The sequence below is a fragment of the Caretta caretta genome, chromosome 2, assembly GCF_965140235.1.
Source record: "Caretta caretta isolate rCarCar2 chromosome 2, rCarCar1.hap1, whole genome shotgun sequence".
Taxonomy (NCBI): domain Eukaryota; kingdom Metazoa; phylum Chordata; order Testudines; family Cheloniidae; genus Caretta; species Caretta caretta.
The window spans coordinates 197,835,920-197,852,961 of NC_134207.1; the positions used below are offsets into that span (position 1 = coordinate 197,835,920).

The 17,042-nt window shown below is 38.2% G+C and overlaps 1 protein-coding gene across 8 annotated transcripts in view; it reads left to right on the top strand.

Annotated features, from left to right (window-relative positions):
• SLC4A7 (solute carrier family 4 member 7) overlaps window positions 1–17,042 on the top strand; it is a 161,301-nt gene that overhangs the window by 37,306 nt on the left and 106,953 nt on the right. The window contains exon 1 of one of the 8 annotated variants that reach the window (XM_075125727.1): window positions 11,295–11,417. The exons of 5 other annotated variants lie outside the window; for them this stretch is intronic. In XM_075125727.1, the coding sequence (XP_074981828.1) occupies window positions 11,382–11,417 (36 nt within the window). In that variant the 5' untranslated portion in view covers window positions 11,295–11,381. Of the gene's footprint in view, window positions 1–11,294; window positions 11,435–13,644; window positions 13,664–17,042 lie in introns of those variants that run through there. 2 more of the 8 variants (XM_075125728.1, XM_075125729.1) reach the window with 2 other exon arrangements.

Here is a 17,042-nt window from a genome sequence, read left to right on the forward strand (position 1 = left end):
TCGTATATATTGGAGGACATAATTGGGGCCTTAAGATGATTGAGAAGAACTAAGGACTGGAAATTTTCAAGTCTTTTGATATGGTTTATAGGAATGCTGGCAAAGACAGAAATTGTGTGTTAAATTTTGCTTACAGGTGTCTTAATACCATGGTTCGTGGGAATGAGTTTGTGACTCAGATTGACTTTTCTAGGGAATCCAAGTTAGAGTTTTGATACAGTATATCTAGCCTGCTTTGGAATGAGTTGAGGTTTTTGCTGTATAAAGAATTGTTTCAGATGCTGCTCCACTTAGTATACAACCAGATGTGCCCTTAGTGTTGTATGTAACATCTAGCTCAGACATAGGTGAGAGGTTTATTGCAGGAGTGGGTGGGTATGATTCTGTGGCCTGCACTGTGCAGGAGGTCAGACTAGATGATCATAATGGTCCATTCTGACCTTAAAGTCTGAGTCTGAGTGCACTGAAAATGTACAACTGCAACAAACTGTCAAGAGCTCTTAAGTTCTATTTTTAATTGTCTTAGTTACAAGGCAGACTTGTAAAAGTGTTAACCACGAATATACAAAATGGGCCAGGTTCATAAAGGTGCCTGAGGCCAACATTTAGAGACCAGCTGTTCTTAAAACCTCTGCTCAGCTGCTGTCTAAACTTGAGTTAAGTTAAGCTCTTACGTTTCCACTGTTAGAAATCTGCAAAGCCCCACTAAGTCCTGATTCCATCCCCAAAATAATGGGTTGCTTGAAGGCTTTACTTGAGCTGAAGGCCCAGTGGGATTCTCAAATTTAGGCATCCTTGGTCTGTCTTGGCAGTGGGGACTGACTTTGCCTGATTTGGAGCAGGGACTTGAAGCCTGGTCTCCCACAGATCAGGTGAATGCCCTAACCGTCACTCTGTTGGCTATAATGGAGTTGGTGGTGATCTAAATTTTTGTTTTGCAAGAAAGGTCTGACCTGGCTTAGGTTCCTGACTGACTGGTCATAGGGAGGTGCTTATCTGTTTTTGGGATTCTCAGCCACGAACCTGGAAATTAGGTGCCTAAAGCCCAGATTAATAGGAGTTAGGCACCTAACTACTTTTAGAGGATCTGGGACCTAAGCCCCATTCCTTTCCTCTGAATTCCACTCTTGACTAGCATAGCTGGCTCCCTGCTCAGCTTGTCTGCTTCTGAGGATCCATTTTTTTTAGTCACCTAACTTTCCCTGTACAGGGGGAGGCCGGGTAAGGAACCTGGATCTGAGAATTTCACTAAGTAGCAGGCTACTGGGGGGTTAAGCTTTGCAGTGCTCAGTTTTGCAATGCCTAAGTACCTTTGTGAATGTCTAGACTTGCTTGCTGGAGACACTGTCCACTCAGTTTTTAAAAAACTATATATCTAATTTTAGAAGAAACAAATTTCTGATTGCCCTTTAAACAGCATGTAGTGACACTGCTGAAACTCTTAAAAAAAATTATAAGTGTTCTGCTTTCTTGTTTTTATGAGGATCTATTCAGTGAGGGAGAAAGTTTAGTGACTTTATTTTGTTCGTTTTTCAGTTTGTTCTATAAAGAAATTATTTATTTTATTTTTAACTAGTTTTGTTTAGGAGCTGTAACAATAGTAGGTACAATTTTTTTCCCAACACAAGTCATTTTTTTTCCAAGTTAGTGTCCCAATAAGATAACATAAAGGGTACTACTGAAATAGAAGTAAATATTCAAAGGAAAAATATTTACTATATCTTGATTTTAATCACACATGTAGGAGTACAGGATGAATTCTGGATTTTTTGAAAGACTTTTTTGTAGAACAGTGGTTTCTTCTATATAACACGGGTTCTCAAACTGGGCGTCATGACACCTCAGGGTGTTGCAAGGTTATTACATGGGGGGGTCATGAGCTGTCAGCCTCCACCTCCAAACCCCGCTTTGCCTCCAGCATTTATAATAGTGTTAAATGTGTTTTTAATTTATAAGGGGGGGGGTCACACTCAAAGGTTTGCTGTGTGAAAGGGGTCGCCAATACTAAAGTTTGAGAACTACTGACACAACATTTATAACATGGGCTACAGTGTGTGTATATTTTATTGCCCTGTTGTGGTTCTTTACAAAAATAAATATTTTAGTAGACTGCCTTCACAGGAATTATTTTCCCCCTCCTCTCCAACTTTAGTAGTGCAATACTGCTTTGTTCCTTTGTATGATGGAATATGTCATGTCTAGGTCATTTAGCTTTCTGTGCCCACAAGTTTCCCCCATGGTATCTTTTCTCACTGCAGAGAACCACAGCCTCTCTGTTACTCTGTGGCAGAGGCTGTCACTCCTACTGTGTTATCTGAGTACAAAGAGAATCTTTTTGAAAGGCCCCACACACCTACCTTTCACCTTCTGGATGAATTATATCAGCCATTTTTGGTGATCTTTAACAAATTAGGGGGAAACTTTCAAATGGGAATTGGATATCCAAGACCAACTGATTCTCAGTGGAAATTGCGTGCCTCTCTTCCCTTTCTGTCTCTTGAAAAATCTCCCTGTTGGCTTTTTACAATGACATTTCTGGTCCTAGAAAGATCTGGTGAAGCTTTGTGGTTTTTTGTGTGTGTTTTTTGGTTCGTTTAAAAAAAATCCCACAAAAAATAGTAGTTCACTTCATCCTTGTTCAGTAAGACTGTCCATGAGTAAGCTTGTCAAATCTTGGCCTGTCCAGCGGGAGCCTTCAGCAAGGGATTAATAGCAAGGTGGATTTGATTTAAATCAAATTGATTGATTTAAATCACTAGTCAGGAAGACTCTGTTTAATCATGGTTTTCTATATAAAAGTGCATTCTTGTTGGTTGTTATAACCTTTAAAACATATTCTTCACAACTCGGAGATGTAGGTTTCATTTTTAGAAGGTACACACTATACATTTTTAAAGTGATTTATTTTGAAAACTTTTCAGATTAGTTTATAGCTATATCAGAAAATGAATGATTGGTTATTTCATTTACCAAAGGTAATTGAAGCAGATAGTTCACCTCCCAATGACTAAATATCTCCAGTTCAACAGGTTAATCATTCATATTTGGAGTATTTTCTTGCCATGCTGTATTAGGAGGAGAACATCACCAGAGAGACATTTACATTGTTTTATTTAACTAAAACAACAACATTAAGTATTCTGGAGTTTTTTCTTCAACAGCAAACATATAATAATTTAACAAAACAAGCATATGTCCCTCCCTTCTCACATTTATCTCCAGACTTCTTCTCCTTGTCCAGATAGATTCCGCCCCCAACAATTTTCTGTTCATTGAACTTTTTGAAACTTTGGTCTTTTAGAGAGAGGTAAGGGATTGACTCTATGTACACAAATGTTCAGAGGGATAATAGAGTTGAGGTCTGTTATTTCTCACCTCTATATATTTATTATTTATTTTAAAACATTTTTGCTGTTAACAAGCCTGTTACTTCTGGGGAGACAAATCCACTGTTTGAGAACTGCAAAACTAAGCATCTCTGATGGTATCTTCTACTGAGCACTGAGTCCCATTGGGTAGATAGAAAAATTAACCTAAATAATCTATACAGAAGCCCCTGGAACCCTATAAGATTGGGTCTCTAATCCATGAACTCTTGGAACTCATTTACAAAACTTTTCTTAAACGTTACATGAATATATTGTCATACTATAGAATTAGAATTTCTAATTCCTATTCCATGATGAGATATCTTTGAGCTATAATGTATCTTAATTAAAACTATAAAAAAATCCCATTTAAATAAACTATTTTTTAAAATTATTTTTTTAAATCATTGATTTTTATCCACCCTGATTAATAGTGAAAGTGGGAAACACTTACTTTATGGTGCCTCAAGGCCTTTGTTTTTAAGGACTCTTCCCGCGTACAAGGTCCTCTAATTGTCCTTTTCCCTCTTTCTGACTATGGAGTTTGTAGAAGTTATATCTGTTCTGTTTGTCATCTCCCCTCACTTGTGCATCTCATGTGCGGTGGCCCCCACAGAAAGAATCTTCTCCCCTGAATACTTGAAAAATCTGTGGGTGAGTTACGAGAATCTTGGTTCTGCATCCAAGAAGAGAAAAAGACAAACAAGTGGAGGGAAATCCTCTTTGTGGAGAGACTGTGGAGGATAGAGAATTGACTGGGGAGAGTGGAGAAAGATAGGGACATGCAGAAATGACTGCAGGAGTTGATGCAGAGGCACACAGTCCTGCTGAAGAACACTTTGGTGCAATGTTCCCTCCCAGCATCCTGGAAAACGCATATTGAGAGCAGCACTACATTTCCCCCACATTTTAGCTACAGTCACTCGCCTCCCTCGCCCCACAAGATAATGTGAATAGGGGATACTAGGACTCCACTGGCACTCTTACAACTAAAAGTGATGGCTTCTTCCCTCATCCTTCTGTACCTGAGGAAAGAGCAACAGTCAGAAACCCCCACCTACACACTTGTGACCAGAATAGCATAACTAAGTATGCACTGTTATGACCCCTAAACATTGCACTGTCTTTTGTTGTGTTTATGTTCAATAAAATATTTTTGTTTGTCAATATAAGCTCTAGTGAAGATAAAATAGTGCAAAATTCAATACCCTTTCATAAAAGTACATGCGAGAGGAGAATAATGAAATATGTTCTTATGCTTTTTTGTGTTTTGTGCAACAATTTTATAATAAAACTTAATGAAATCCTTACTTAACACACAATAAAATTTCATTTCAATTTTAGTTTGTAGCCTCAGCCTGGGATCACAAGGCATCCCTGACTGTGGCTGTAAGGATTTGCTGCAGTTTGTGAAGTCTGTTCATAATATTAAGAAACTTGTTATGTCTCCTTTCCACCCATTAGTGAGATGCTCTCCCTTGATTTTGCAGATGCAAGCAGTTGTCGCATAAGGCAGGTATTGCTCAGCAGCCTCCACATTAGGCATCTGCACCTCCCTTTTTGGCCTTTCGATATGCACTCCAGTGCCATTCTGCAGCTATTTGGGATATAATTAAACAGCTCCTTTCTCCTCTTCACATGTCCAGTAAAAGGCTTCATACATCAGGGGAGCTGAGGGTAAGATGGGTCTCCTAAAATGACAGAGGAAATCACGGTGCCATTGATGTCCATAGTAGTCCTGGGGGAGAGAGTCCCCCTTTTCAGTGTAGAAAATGGTGGGTCTTAGTTTCTAAAGATCCTAGCATCATGGGTCTTTCCAGATCATCCCACACAAATATTGGTGAACCTTCCATGGTGATAAGGCAGGCCTTGGAGAACCATGGAACAATACCCCTGCCTGTTGAACTCTGAGGCTTGCTCTGTGGGTGGGTGGGTGGTAGGGTGAGGAGAGAATAGGTTTATGGAACCGATCAGTGGACCCCCTACAATTTGGGAACCCCTACCAAGCAGATCCATCAATAACCTCCTGTGGATTGCCAGGGTTTATGCCCCCATCCTCTTGGTTTCAGGGAGGTGTGTGCTGCTAATAGCCCCAACAGTTGATTTATCTATACCAAACTGTTTAGCTATTGACCAGTAGCAGTTGGTGAATTTCAGATGGTAGTGGCCCATATTTCTCTATGCTGAAGAGAACTCTCATGTTGATGATCTGCTGCTGCATCTCCAGGGTGAGCACTGTGTAGATCTCTGGCAGAGCAGCCTTTGTAATCCTGAAATTTTGCTGCCACTACTGGCCATCCCAGTCTGCATCACTATCCTTTCCTGACAGTCAGTGCTAGCTTCCCATGTCCAGAAATGGTGCTCCAAGTGAAGCTGCTCCAGGAAAAGTTCATCCAGAAGAAGATGCTTGATTTCATCTGCTGCCCACTGCCTCTTTTACCCAAAGGGAGAAGCGGCTGACTCCTGACGTCATCTGCCTGTGTGAGTGCAAATAAAAGTGCAGCAGCCTCTGTGTATTAACAGCTTTCAGGGATGTGGAATACAGCAGTGTTCCCTTCATGCTGACTGCCAGCAGATTGGAAAAATGTAGGAATCAGGTGAATCATGGGATACTAGGAGAGGAATCATGGGAATTTTCCAGTTTGACCCCCAGGTCACAGAGTGCATAGCACTCAGTAGCAGAACAGTGCACTATGGGATATCTTCCAGAATGCTATGTGCTTTTTTAAAAATAAACAAACAAAAAACCCAGCCAAACAAACTCAGTGCTGTGTGGCTGCATTATTCAAAAGGAAGTAGGTTAAATCATGTGGACAGAACTATTTTGTGTGTTCCGCAGAAGTTCATATGCAAAAACATATTCTGCAAAAACCTCCATATGTAGACAAGCATTTACTCTTCTTGTGGACAACTCCATTTTATATGTAAATGGTAGGTAACTTACCAAATTCTCTATCTTTTGGTGAGGTAAAATGAGTGGAAGAGTTAAATATATCTGGGAAAGAATAGCCTCCTGTTGTAACGTGTGTCTACAGCTTCCAATTCAATAGAAACACAACACAAATGCCTTCTTACTCAGTATATGGTACTTGTTAAGAATCTGTATGCTTATGTGCTTCTTTTCCTCCTCGTATCTTGATGATGTTTTTTGGTGGGAAAAGATGAAAAATATTGGAGGAGCTTCTTTTGAAAATTATTTTACTATTTTGAGTACTTTTATCTACTCTGGATAGATGCTCTGGCAACAAAAACTTGAATATTTATTACTTGAAGCATGGTATGTTTGAAAATAAACGTTGCTGCATAACCTACTCAAGAAGAAAGGTAGCAGTGAGCTTGGCTCTTTGTTGTGTTCCTGAAAAGGAACAATAGCTTTAACTTAGGAGTTATAGCCAATTTGAGACAATGCATGTGTTGTATTACTGGTCTGCAAAGGACATAAAATGTGATGCTGTTCATTTTATGTACACGGTTGATGTATTGACAGTGATGTATGTTTCTGTAGGCTGAAGTATAATCCACTTTTTATATCTTAATAGTCTAGTCATAAAAATTAACATGAAAACTATTTTTTCTAATGTATTGGATCAGCATAGAACCCCTTTCTATCCTGATATTTGTTTGTGAAGAGAATGGGATTGCTGCTATACTAAGGTCCAAATGAAATGGAAGTTCTGGTGTCAAGGTTCCTTCCCCACTCTGAACTCTAGGGTACAGATGTGGGGACCTGCATGAAAATCCCCTAAGCTTATTTTTACCAGCTTAGGTTAAAACTTTCCCAAGGTAGAAACTATTTTATGTTTTGCCCTTGGACCTATTTTGTTGCCACCACCAAGCGTCTAACAAATATATAATCAGGAAAGAGCCCGCTTGGAAACGTCTTTCCCCCACAAAATCCTCCCCAAACCCTACACCCCCTTTCCTGGGGAAAGCTTGATAAAAATCCTCACCAATTTGCATAGGTGAACACAGACCCAAACCCTTGGATCTTAAGAACAATGAAAAAAGCATTCAGCTTCTTAAAAGAAGAATTTTAATAGAAGAAAAAGTAAAAAGAATCACCTCTGTAAAATCAGGATGGTAAATATCTTACAGGGTAATCAGATTCAAAACCTAGAGAATCCGTCTAGGCAAAACCTTAAGTTACAGAAAGACACACAGACAGGAATATCCTTTCTATTCAGCACAGCTTATTTTCTCAGCCATTTAAAGAAATCAGAATCTAACGCATCTCTAGCTAGATTACTTACTAAATTCTAAGACTCTATTCCTGTTCTGTTCCTGGCAAAAGCATCACACAGACAGAGAGCCTTTGTTTCTCTGCCCCCACCCCAGCTTTTGAAAGTATCTTGTCTCCTCATTGGTCATTTTGGTCAGGTGCCAGTGAGGTTATCCTAGCTTCATAACCCTTTACAGGTGAAAGGGTTTTTCCTCTGGCCAGGAGGGATTTTAAAGGTGTTTACCCTTCTCTTTATATTTATGACAACTGGTTTCTCAGCTGACTTTTGGAAAACCTCCTCTGTGAAAGCTAGTACTGCATGCACGAAGGTCATGTATGATGTATTTCTTACCAAAGTATTCAGTCACATGTGAAGTACTGAAAGCCAAATATGTGTCTGTCTCTTCCATTTGCCAAAAGTTTTGCTGCAGTTAAAATTTCTTCTTAAGATTATTATCCTCTCTTGAACATGCTTTCTAAGAAAATACCACTTCTGTGACTAGGGGTTAGTTGAAATTAATCGTGTTTTGGTGGGAGGAGGAGGAAGAAAGATTGGCTAGACTGAAATGCATGTGTTATGTGGAAACTAATTCCTGTGGTTGATTTTTCAAAAATAAAAAAAGCACACAGTTTTGTGAGAATGCTGGATAGTATTACTACATGTGGTTAAAATGTTGCTACTGCACAAGATGTAGTAGATTTTTTGTTTTGCTCGGAGTTCTCACAATGTTCTCACACACACATCAAAAACCTTTAGAAAAATTTTGAAGATATTTGCTGGACTTTGTTTTACAAAGTCAAGGGTAGTGACCTCAATAGTTAAGGGTGAATCGGTTGCCATTTTGAACTTGATACTTCATTCCCATCTAATGTTCTTGAAAAAGCTTTTTCCTCTGAAATTTATCATGCCCACCTTTAGGCAAGAGTAGACTTTCTCCAAAAGTTTGAGGTTCATTTTTTTTTTCATCAGACCAGCCATTTTATGATGTCTGAAAAACTGGAATTTCTTTTACTGTTTGAAATGTCTTCTGTGGTGTTCTTTGCAACATGGGATCTCAAGTTTGGCATAGCTTCAGAAATTCACTGTTTTTTTGTTTTGATCTATCTTGAAATCTAGTGAATATTCCCTACGAATATTTCAACCTCGGCAGGCTCAAAGATTTCAGCAGAGTTGTTGAGAGCTTGGAGTTTACAAACTCAGCAAGAGTAGTTTCTGAAGCTTATAAAAATCCATAAACTGTTTGTTCAGAGGCTAAAATGTCATCAGGATCAAAAAGTCCGATGCAGGGACTTATCATTGCAAACATGCCAGATGGACTTTATAAACTAGAAGAGTCAAACAGCTCCTATTGAAAATATTGTCATAACCAGCCTGCTGTTGACTTCTCTAGCTCAGCTGGCCAGCAGTTCCCTCAGGTCATGAGAGTTTGCATGGGTTTACCAAAACAGACCAAATGTTAATTTATATAAAATGTACCAGGATGCTTGGACAGGTGATAAAAGCGTCTGACTTTCTGGGACACATTGGTTATATGTACTACAGTGTATAACTATAGGCAGTGTAGATGGGCAGCCTTAACTGTAAGTGGCACTAACACTTTCCATTATAAGATCCTGTTAGTTGCTTATTAAACTGTTTCAGGCTAAAACTTTCCATGTTGGGTGTCTCTCTCAGGCTGAAATTTTGCGGGGGGGGGGGGGGGGGGAGACAGGTCAGACATTTCTCAGAATGAAGTTAGGGGAAAAATGCATTCATTTAAAAAAGAATTGACAACCGTTTCATTGAAAAACTCTAGTGTTTCTATTTTTTGGGGGAGGGACTGGAAATTTTGCAGGGTGTTGTCTTTGTGTCAGTGAAGTATCTTTTGCCACCCCCATGAAAATGCACCCTGATTTTGCCTTGTATTGCTGTCAGTTACACCGTTAGCTCAAGTGGTAGAAAACTGTGCCGTGGATCTAACGATCTGAGCCAGTGTGTGTGGGGGTGTCAATATGGTTCTGCAGGATAAAATTGTTTTTTAATATTAAAGCTGTTTAAAAACATAGTTTTAAAAATGTAACTTGCTATGTTAACTTTGGAGTGCTTGACTTTGCAAATTTATGGATTGACAGAATTAAGATTGTATGGGCAACCTTAATTCAGCCTCTTTGAGTATTTATTATGATAGTAATACTCATGTAATTAATAATATTTTTTCCAGGGAGACTCTGCCTCATTCAGTGCTCTGGGAATGAATCAAAGATGTGTAGTGAAAGAGATTTGTAAGATCCTTTCCTCATTTGTTGCAGGAGTTGGAAGATGTATAGTGAATGATGTGGGATGACAAGATAGTACAGGCAAGTGAATTCCCCCTTGGAGAACTGGAATCTATTCTTGCCTCTACCACAGGATTTTTTTTTTTAATGAGATACCTGGCAAGTCACACAAAGCAAACTTTTCACAGGTGGCCGTGGTGTTCCTCAGTTTCTGGGTGCCTGCTTTACACCTCAGGTATGATTAGCACTGAGCACTAACAACAGTTCTGAACATATAAATACTCTAAAATGCCAAGTACTTTGAAGAATCAGGCCCTAGACTTCTCATATTGGGCACCCAAAGTTAGTTGACACTGAAAATTTAATTGGAAGGAGGTGGGTGGATGTACCAAACATGAGTGGCATTGCAATTCCTGTGCTAGGTCACAAAGCCATTCAGATTTGGTCAATCTGCTTTTCTGAACATGGAGTGGCAGATGGGCCAAACCTGAGTGTCTCTGCAACCCTATCAGGTTGCAATGACCCACTCAGTTTGGAGGCTCCATCAAATGTATTTTTATGGCCACTTCCAAGATTTAACATAGTTTTTTTTTTTTTTAATTCATGATTTCTGTGACCTCCATGATAAAATCATGGCCCTAGAGATAGGTGGGTGATGAATCATGAAGCTTGTGGCTGATAGTTGGAAAGGTGGGAAGGTGTTGGGGAGTGGGGTTTGGATTTATATGATTAAATTGGGGAGGGGAATTTAAGAACAAATTTTCTCACTTTCAGATATTTTTGTTTCAATAATATGAATGAATTATAGTTATAGATATCTTGCTTAAAGGTTTGTCTGGCTATTAATTTATAGCCTGTAAACAAGACCAAATTAGTTACTGCTAATGAAGTGTGCTTTTTTATTTTTTTTTTTACCCCAACTAAACAACGTCAGTTACTTTTAAATTCACCTACACTAAGGAACAAAATATAAAGATGATTATTTTAGAAATCCTTGGTTTATGTTCCCTAACAAGAATGTTTGATTTCTGAATTTTATGTATGTGGAAAAAGGAACAGTCTTAAGAATGAATATGCATTGAAAAGGTCAACAAGAGGAGTATAAACACACTTAGATGATGATTAATATCTGAGTTTCTCAGCTTTCATTTTATAATGTTATTGAAGACTTGAATCTGAGCAAAAATAATAACCTTGCAGTCTGAGAGCTGTTTTTAGCAGTTGCTTTTACAGAAAACGTTAAGTCTCAAATTGCATAGTTTCAGTTCCTTTTTTGGTGTTCTCTCTGTTGGAATTGAAGGCATGCTATGTTCCCTAATTCTCCTATTCTGTGACCCTGTGGTAGTTGCAGTTGTTGGCTTGGGAGTTTAAGTAGTCTTTCATGATAGTGATTGGCTCTGGACTAGAGAACAATTTGAAGGAGTACATACGTGTAAAGCCCAGTGTTCTAAATCAGTCATGTGTACACAGTCTGAGTCAAAAGACTCATTACATTACAGTGTCTTGCACAAGGACGTTCACTGCTTCTGCACATTAATATGGAAAGAGCTCACCCAGAGAAGAAGCTGCTACCTGTATGTAAAAAGCTATGGTATAACTTTTTTTTAAAACAAACACTTTTTTGAATGTATTTTGATAACAGGCTAAGGGAAAGCTGGGGATATTTATCAGCACTGTCTTAGAACAGTATCATATCCTTGTGTCCTTGGTTGTGCAAGTAATTTCCTTTGAAAGAACCACGGCTGGAAATAAACTTTTCTAGCATAGATATCTGTTTAGAAGTTTCTGTGTAACTGGAAGTTTTTTTTGATTGAATTGTTAGTTGGCCTAATCTGGTAAAAGTAAATCCTTTTGGTTTGAGATAATCTGTTTATAATTTTGAGTAAGATTTTTAATCTATCGTTAACAACTCAGTTTTTCTTCACGGAAGGCTGTTTTGACTATGGAGTAAAAATAAGTAACTGTGTAACTGTGTGGTAGGCAGTTTCTGGTGAGGGATCTCAGGAGCTTGATTATATCCTACCAATCAAACTACTTTTTCAGCAGTGTTCTGCCTATATTGTGATTATCATAGAAAGTTCAGCATCTTTGTAAGTAAATTGTTCCTTTGGGATTATTTTAAAAAAAATTTCTTTAAGTCTTTAATAGTATGTTTATAAATTCCCTCTGTTTGGAGTCTCTACATTGAAGTAATGAACTTATGCCATTAGGGGCTCTTGCTTTTTGTCTGTAGATGTGTAGCATTTATCTCCGTGACGTGTTCAACAGGGATTACAGTTTAATTAGAACCCGATGGAAACAAAAGATGATGGGTGAAATTTCCCTGAGTTTTAAGTTAAAAGCCCCCTGGAGCATTTAGCAGGTTTAGTGGACTTTTTGATTTTAATTGCATTAATCCATTACTACGGACACTACAATACAGTTTAAATGAATCTGTTTAAAAAAAAAAACCACACACACTCCGATATCGTAAAATGTACTAGTTGCAATGGTCTTATTTGCTATGGGAGCTGTATAGTAGAGTAATTTAATTTTTTTTGGGGGGGGGGGGCGGGGAATGCCGTTATGCAGTTGCCTTTAACTCTGGATGCAGGATTTGTATCAGCTTTAATTATCTCGGTCATCCAAATATAATTGGGGACTGTTACTTTTGGTTAAAGCTGATTTGATTTTTGAAGGGAATCTGCTTTAGCTTTAAATGTCCAGGCATAGATTTGTTTCCTGCATGTTTAACTATAATCTAGATTTGCCTCTCCAGCTGAAGAGATCTCTAAAAGATCATGTATTAAAACACCCATGATATTGTTGAATAACTAGCATTGAAAAGGTCAAGGATGATCCCATAAGTTAAAATATTACGAAACGTTTGTGAGTAATATATTGAGGGCTGTTTGCCCTGAAGGCCTACAAATCACTTGGTGTTGGTTAGGGCCAGTGACCACCTGTGTCCAATTCTCTGTGTGCCAGCTTAATACACCTGTGTCTCATGTTACCTTATCCTCCTCCTTTCCTCCCTCACTTCTCTTCAGATTGTTTTACGGCTTATCCACCTGTTGCATATTGTCTAAATTCTAGATTGTAATCTCTCTGAAGTGTGGGCTGTCATTTTGTTTGTATGATAGCACCCTGATTGGGATCCAGAGGTGCTGCCAAAGTAGTAGTAATACATTACTTAAAAGTAGTGTATATCCTGCAGGGTGGGTGGGTGGGTGTGTATGTGAAAATGACCTGTTTTTTAAACCTTTCTAAAAATTATTATACATCTCCTTATAAAAACAAGTATTTTTTCTCTTTTAGTGTTCTTACTCTGCTTCTGTAAAAAAATAATGATCTAAGATGCTGCTTTGGAGTCTTCATTGAAGTACTGCTGCAGTCGTTCTAAACTAAGTGAAGGATTTTAAAGTGTGAATCCTATTGGAGCAAGATAGTAGTTTGAGCTGCTGGATTTTGCTGGGACAAACGGAGTCAGAATTAAGGGGTTGTCTGGTCAGAGAAATCTCTTAAATATTCCTAATGTCTTTTGTGTATCTGGAGTCAAATTAATGGGGATGAGCCTTAAAACTCAAGTCTTCCTTCCAGTGTCTCCCATTATACTCTTAAGGTGGTTGTGATTAGCAAGAAGTTTCTAAATATAAAGATAGTTATGTGACCACAGGATTCTTATATACCCACAGGTAGAATTCCTAAATAAATAAATAAATAAATGTTGGTATACCGTAGACTTTTCTCTAACTCTTGGAATATTGCCTATTGCAGTGTTAGTGAGGTCTTCTGCGTGTTTGGAAATAGCAAGTGGGATAGAGAGGAGAAGAGGTCTGAAGTAAGTATATTGTCTTGATAATTTGAAAATGGAAAATTTAGTATGCAGGTCTGTGGAATTGTAGTGCATTTTATTCTCAATAGGTGTGCTTACTAGAGTTCTAAAGGTTGAAAATGAAGGTCTGTGCTGAAAAGTGATAAAGTATAATAAGTGCCTTATTACTCCCAGTTATCCATTTGTGTATTTAGTTACATCTGCTCACTTTGGTATAAACAAGGTGTTTCGTGTTTTTACTACTGCTAGTCCTGCAGAAACAGTGCTACTACACTGAGTGAACCGGACTCTTTTGGTCAAAGTTGAAGCACCTGACTTATGCATCAACAAACTAGTTAAGTATATTCCTCTTGCAGGACCTCCTTTGCACCCCTGTTTAAGCTGAAAAGGTTGTACAGGTGTGAGGACAGTAAAACGTACTGGTGACAGTACACTTGCCAGAAAGAACTTATTTTTGCTTTTCAGGTCCAGGCTTAGTTCTACAGGGCTAGTTCCAGAAAAAAATCTTTCTACTTATAAACTGAGCAACATTAATATTTAAATGAGTAAATAAATGTGGAACCCCACAATGCCATTATTACCTAGGCACTCTGAGAATAGAACCTTACCTAAAGGGTATGTCTACTTTAGGTTTTCTTACCTAAAATTTCTTACTTGTAAAACTCAACTGGTGGTAATGATAGAGTTCTAATGTAGACTTAGTGCTGATGGCTGCCAGTGGTATAACTGCCATGACATCAAACCCTGCTTCAGTCTGTCCTGTAATTAGGACACTGTAATTAATAAAGCAGAAAAACTCCAAACCACTAGTGGTTGCTGGACCCTGATCTATCCTAGAGCTCCCACGGATGCTACCACTGGTGGAGCAGTACCAGTAGTAAGTTGGGAAATTATGGAGGAAGAAGTCTTGGGATAGACAAGGCCTGGGGTAATATCTGATGTTTGTACCTACATGACGGTTCTGGGAGACTGGTTTCCTAAACTGCATGATTCTTGAAAATGAAAGGAGAGGGGGAAAAAAAAAAAGCCTGAGCATTTATTACAATAATTGGTATCATTTTTTGACTTACGGGCACCTCTGCATATGCGGGATATGGTGTGTACATTGATGGATGTGTGATTCAGATATCTAGCTTTCTGAAGGTTAAAGATTTTAGGAAATGGAGGGAAAGTGCATTGTAAATGATGCTACTAATTAAAAAAACAGTAGTAGCTGTCTGAAGAGCACATAAAGCAAATGAGACATTTTTAAAAGGTAGCTGAAAATAGCTTAGTTGTGAGTTCAGTTTTCTTGACTTCCTCTTACGGTTTTTAGTCTTGTGAATTGTGCAGTCAAAATGAAAGTTCAGATAATGTCAAAACTTGCACTTTTTTCAAAATAGGGGATATTGTATGTAATGTTCAGCTGTCTGCTGGATTCTTTCTCCTTTTGTATTCTGCTACCAAACTGTATTGATTAAAACAAAAAGGTTTTAGAGATATGCCTAAAGGGCCATTTTCTCTGTTCTTTATAGTACCAAGCACATTATCAACACTCTACAAACACAGATAGTAAACAGGGTGACTGAATTAATTACATATTCTCGTTTGAGGTATGAAATATACTGTTTAGGAAACATGAACTGACTGTTCTGCTCTTCCTGGTGATCACATATCAGTGGAAACTAGGGTGACCAGACAGCAAGTGTGAAAAATCATAAGAAAAAGACCCAAAAATCGGGACTGTTCCTATAAAATCGGGGCTTCTTGTCGCCCTAGTTCAAACAGCCTGAAACTATGAATAATTTACATTTATAAGGAACAATTTACATTTATAAGGAACAATTAATGAGGAGGAGGTCCTAAACACACATATTTTTAATTATTTATATATGCACCCATGAGCTGTTCTGAGTGTTTCAAATTATTAAAGATCAGTGTTAATCAGTGTCAGCATTATAAAAAATCATGATGTAGAAGATGAAGAAAAGATAAATGTCACTCAACTCACACTAGGAAAGGAATGATGAAAATAAGGCCTTTCAGCATATCCTAAAGGTCAGGAACAAATTTGAGTTCTGTCAGAGTAAGGGGAAGGAGACAAATTCCAGAGTTAAGTTAAGAACTTTTCATTGAAAAAATCTTACCACCTACCACCACCTTCCCTGTAAGGTAGCAAGGACTGAGATCTTACAGCTATTTAGTAGAGCTGGCTGAAAAAAATGAATTTCCATGAAATTTTTAAAAATATTTGTTTTTTTAACAATGTGTATTTTGTTGGGAGTAGGATGGAGGGAAGTTTTCAACATTTTATCAACTAAAGTAGTGATTTTTTTTTCCTAACAAAAATTTCCATGTAGTCAAAAAGCCATTTTTGTGTTAGAATTCATCTAAAAGATTTTATCTTTTAAGTCAAAGCCAACATCTTGAATTATACTGAATAACTTACTAGAAAATAAGTTCAGGACACAAGAACAGTATTCTCTGTAGGAAGCAAATAGTTGCATTCTGCACCAGCTGAATTGTCAGATTGGTCTATGTCAGATCCCAAATGTAGAGTATGACATTAGTCCAGTCTAGAGGTGATAAAGGCATGAACTATTGTAGTGAAGTCACTACATCCAAAAGGAAAAGTTATAAACTCCTTGCAAGTGCAGATGGTAACTGCTGCTGCCTGAATATCTGCAGGCAGCTCAGGATCCAGTGAGCTCAGAAAGCCGTGAACCTGAATTGACTAAAGGTAAGCAAAGTCCCTCTCTAGGAGGGGATGGTCTGATATTTTGTCTAGATTTCTCTTCCTCAACCATACTAATATTACCTTTTGCTTGGTTTGAGCCTGAGTTGCCCATCTCTTATACAGGCCCTGAATCTGTGCTGTAGGGAAAGGAAGTCAAACACACCGCCTGTGCCTGATTAAAATGTAGATGTAAATCTGTGTCATGCAAATACTGAAAGCACTGCAGCTCAAACCAAGTCCCTTTTGGCTTTGTGGAATCATATAGGGCGCAGATGAGCATTGGTTCAAATTTAAAATGGGGGGGTGGAGGTTGCTCAAGCAACTGAGTTTGTCTCTGCCAGGATCCACAGTTATGTAACGAATAACTCAAGGTTAACGGTTTCGAAAGCAGGTGATGATAATTGTCAACCAGAATGAGATATTGATTTATTATATTTCATTAGATTTTAAGTCTGTTGGAATAATACTTTTTTGTGAGTTGCTGCTGGCAATATGTATTATTGCTGGCAAGTTGTTACTCTGCAATGTGGTTTGGGCAATAAGCCCACTTGAAATTGGTCCTGAGTATGAGACTGCATAACATTAGACCAGTTACACGGTGAGAAGAGATTGTACAGATGACAGACTGGAAAAGTTCACTTCAGATTTAATATTCTGTGCGTCATTATT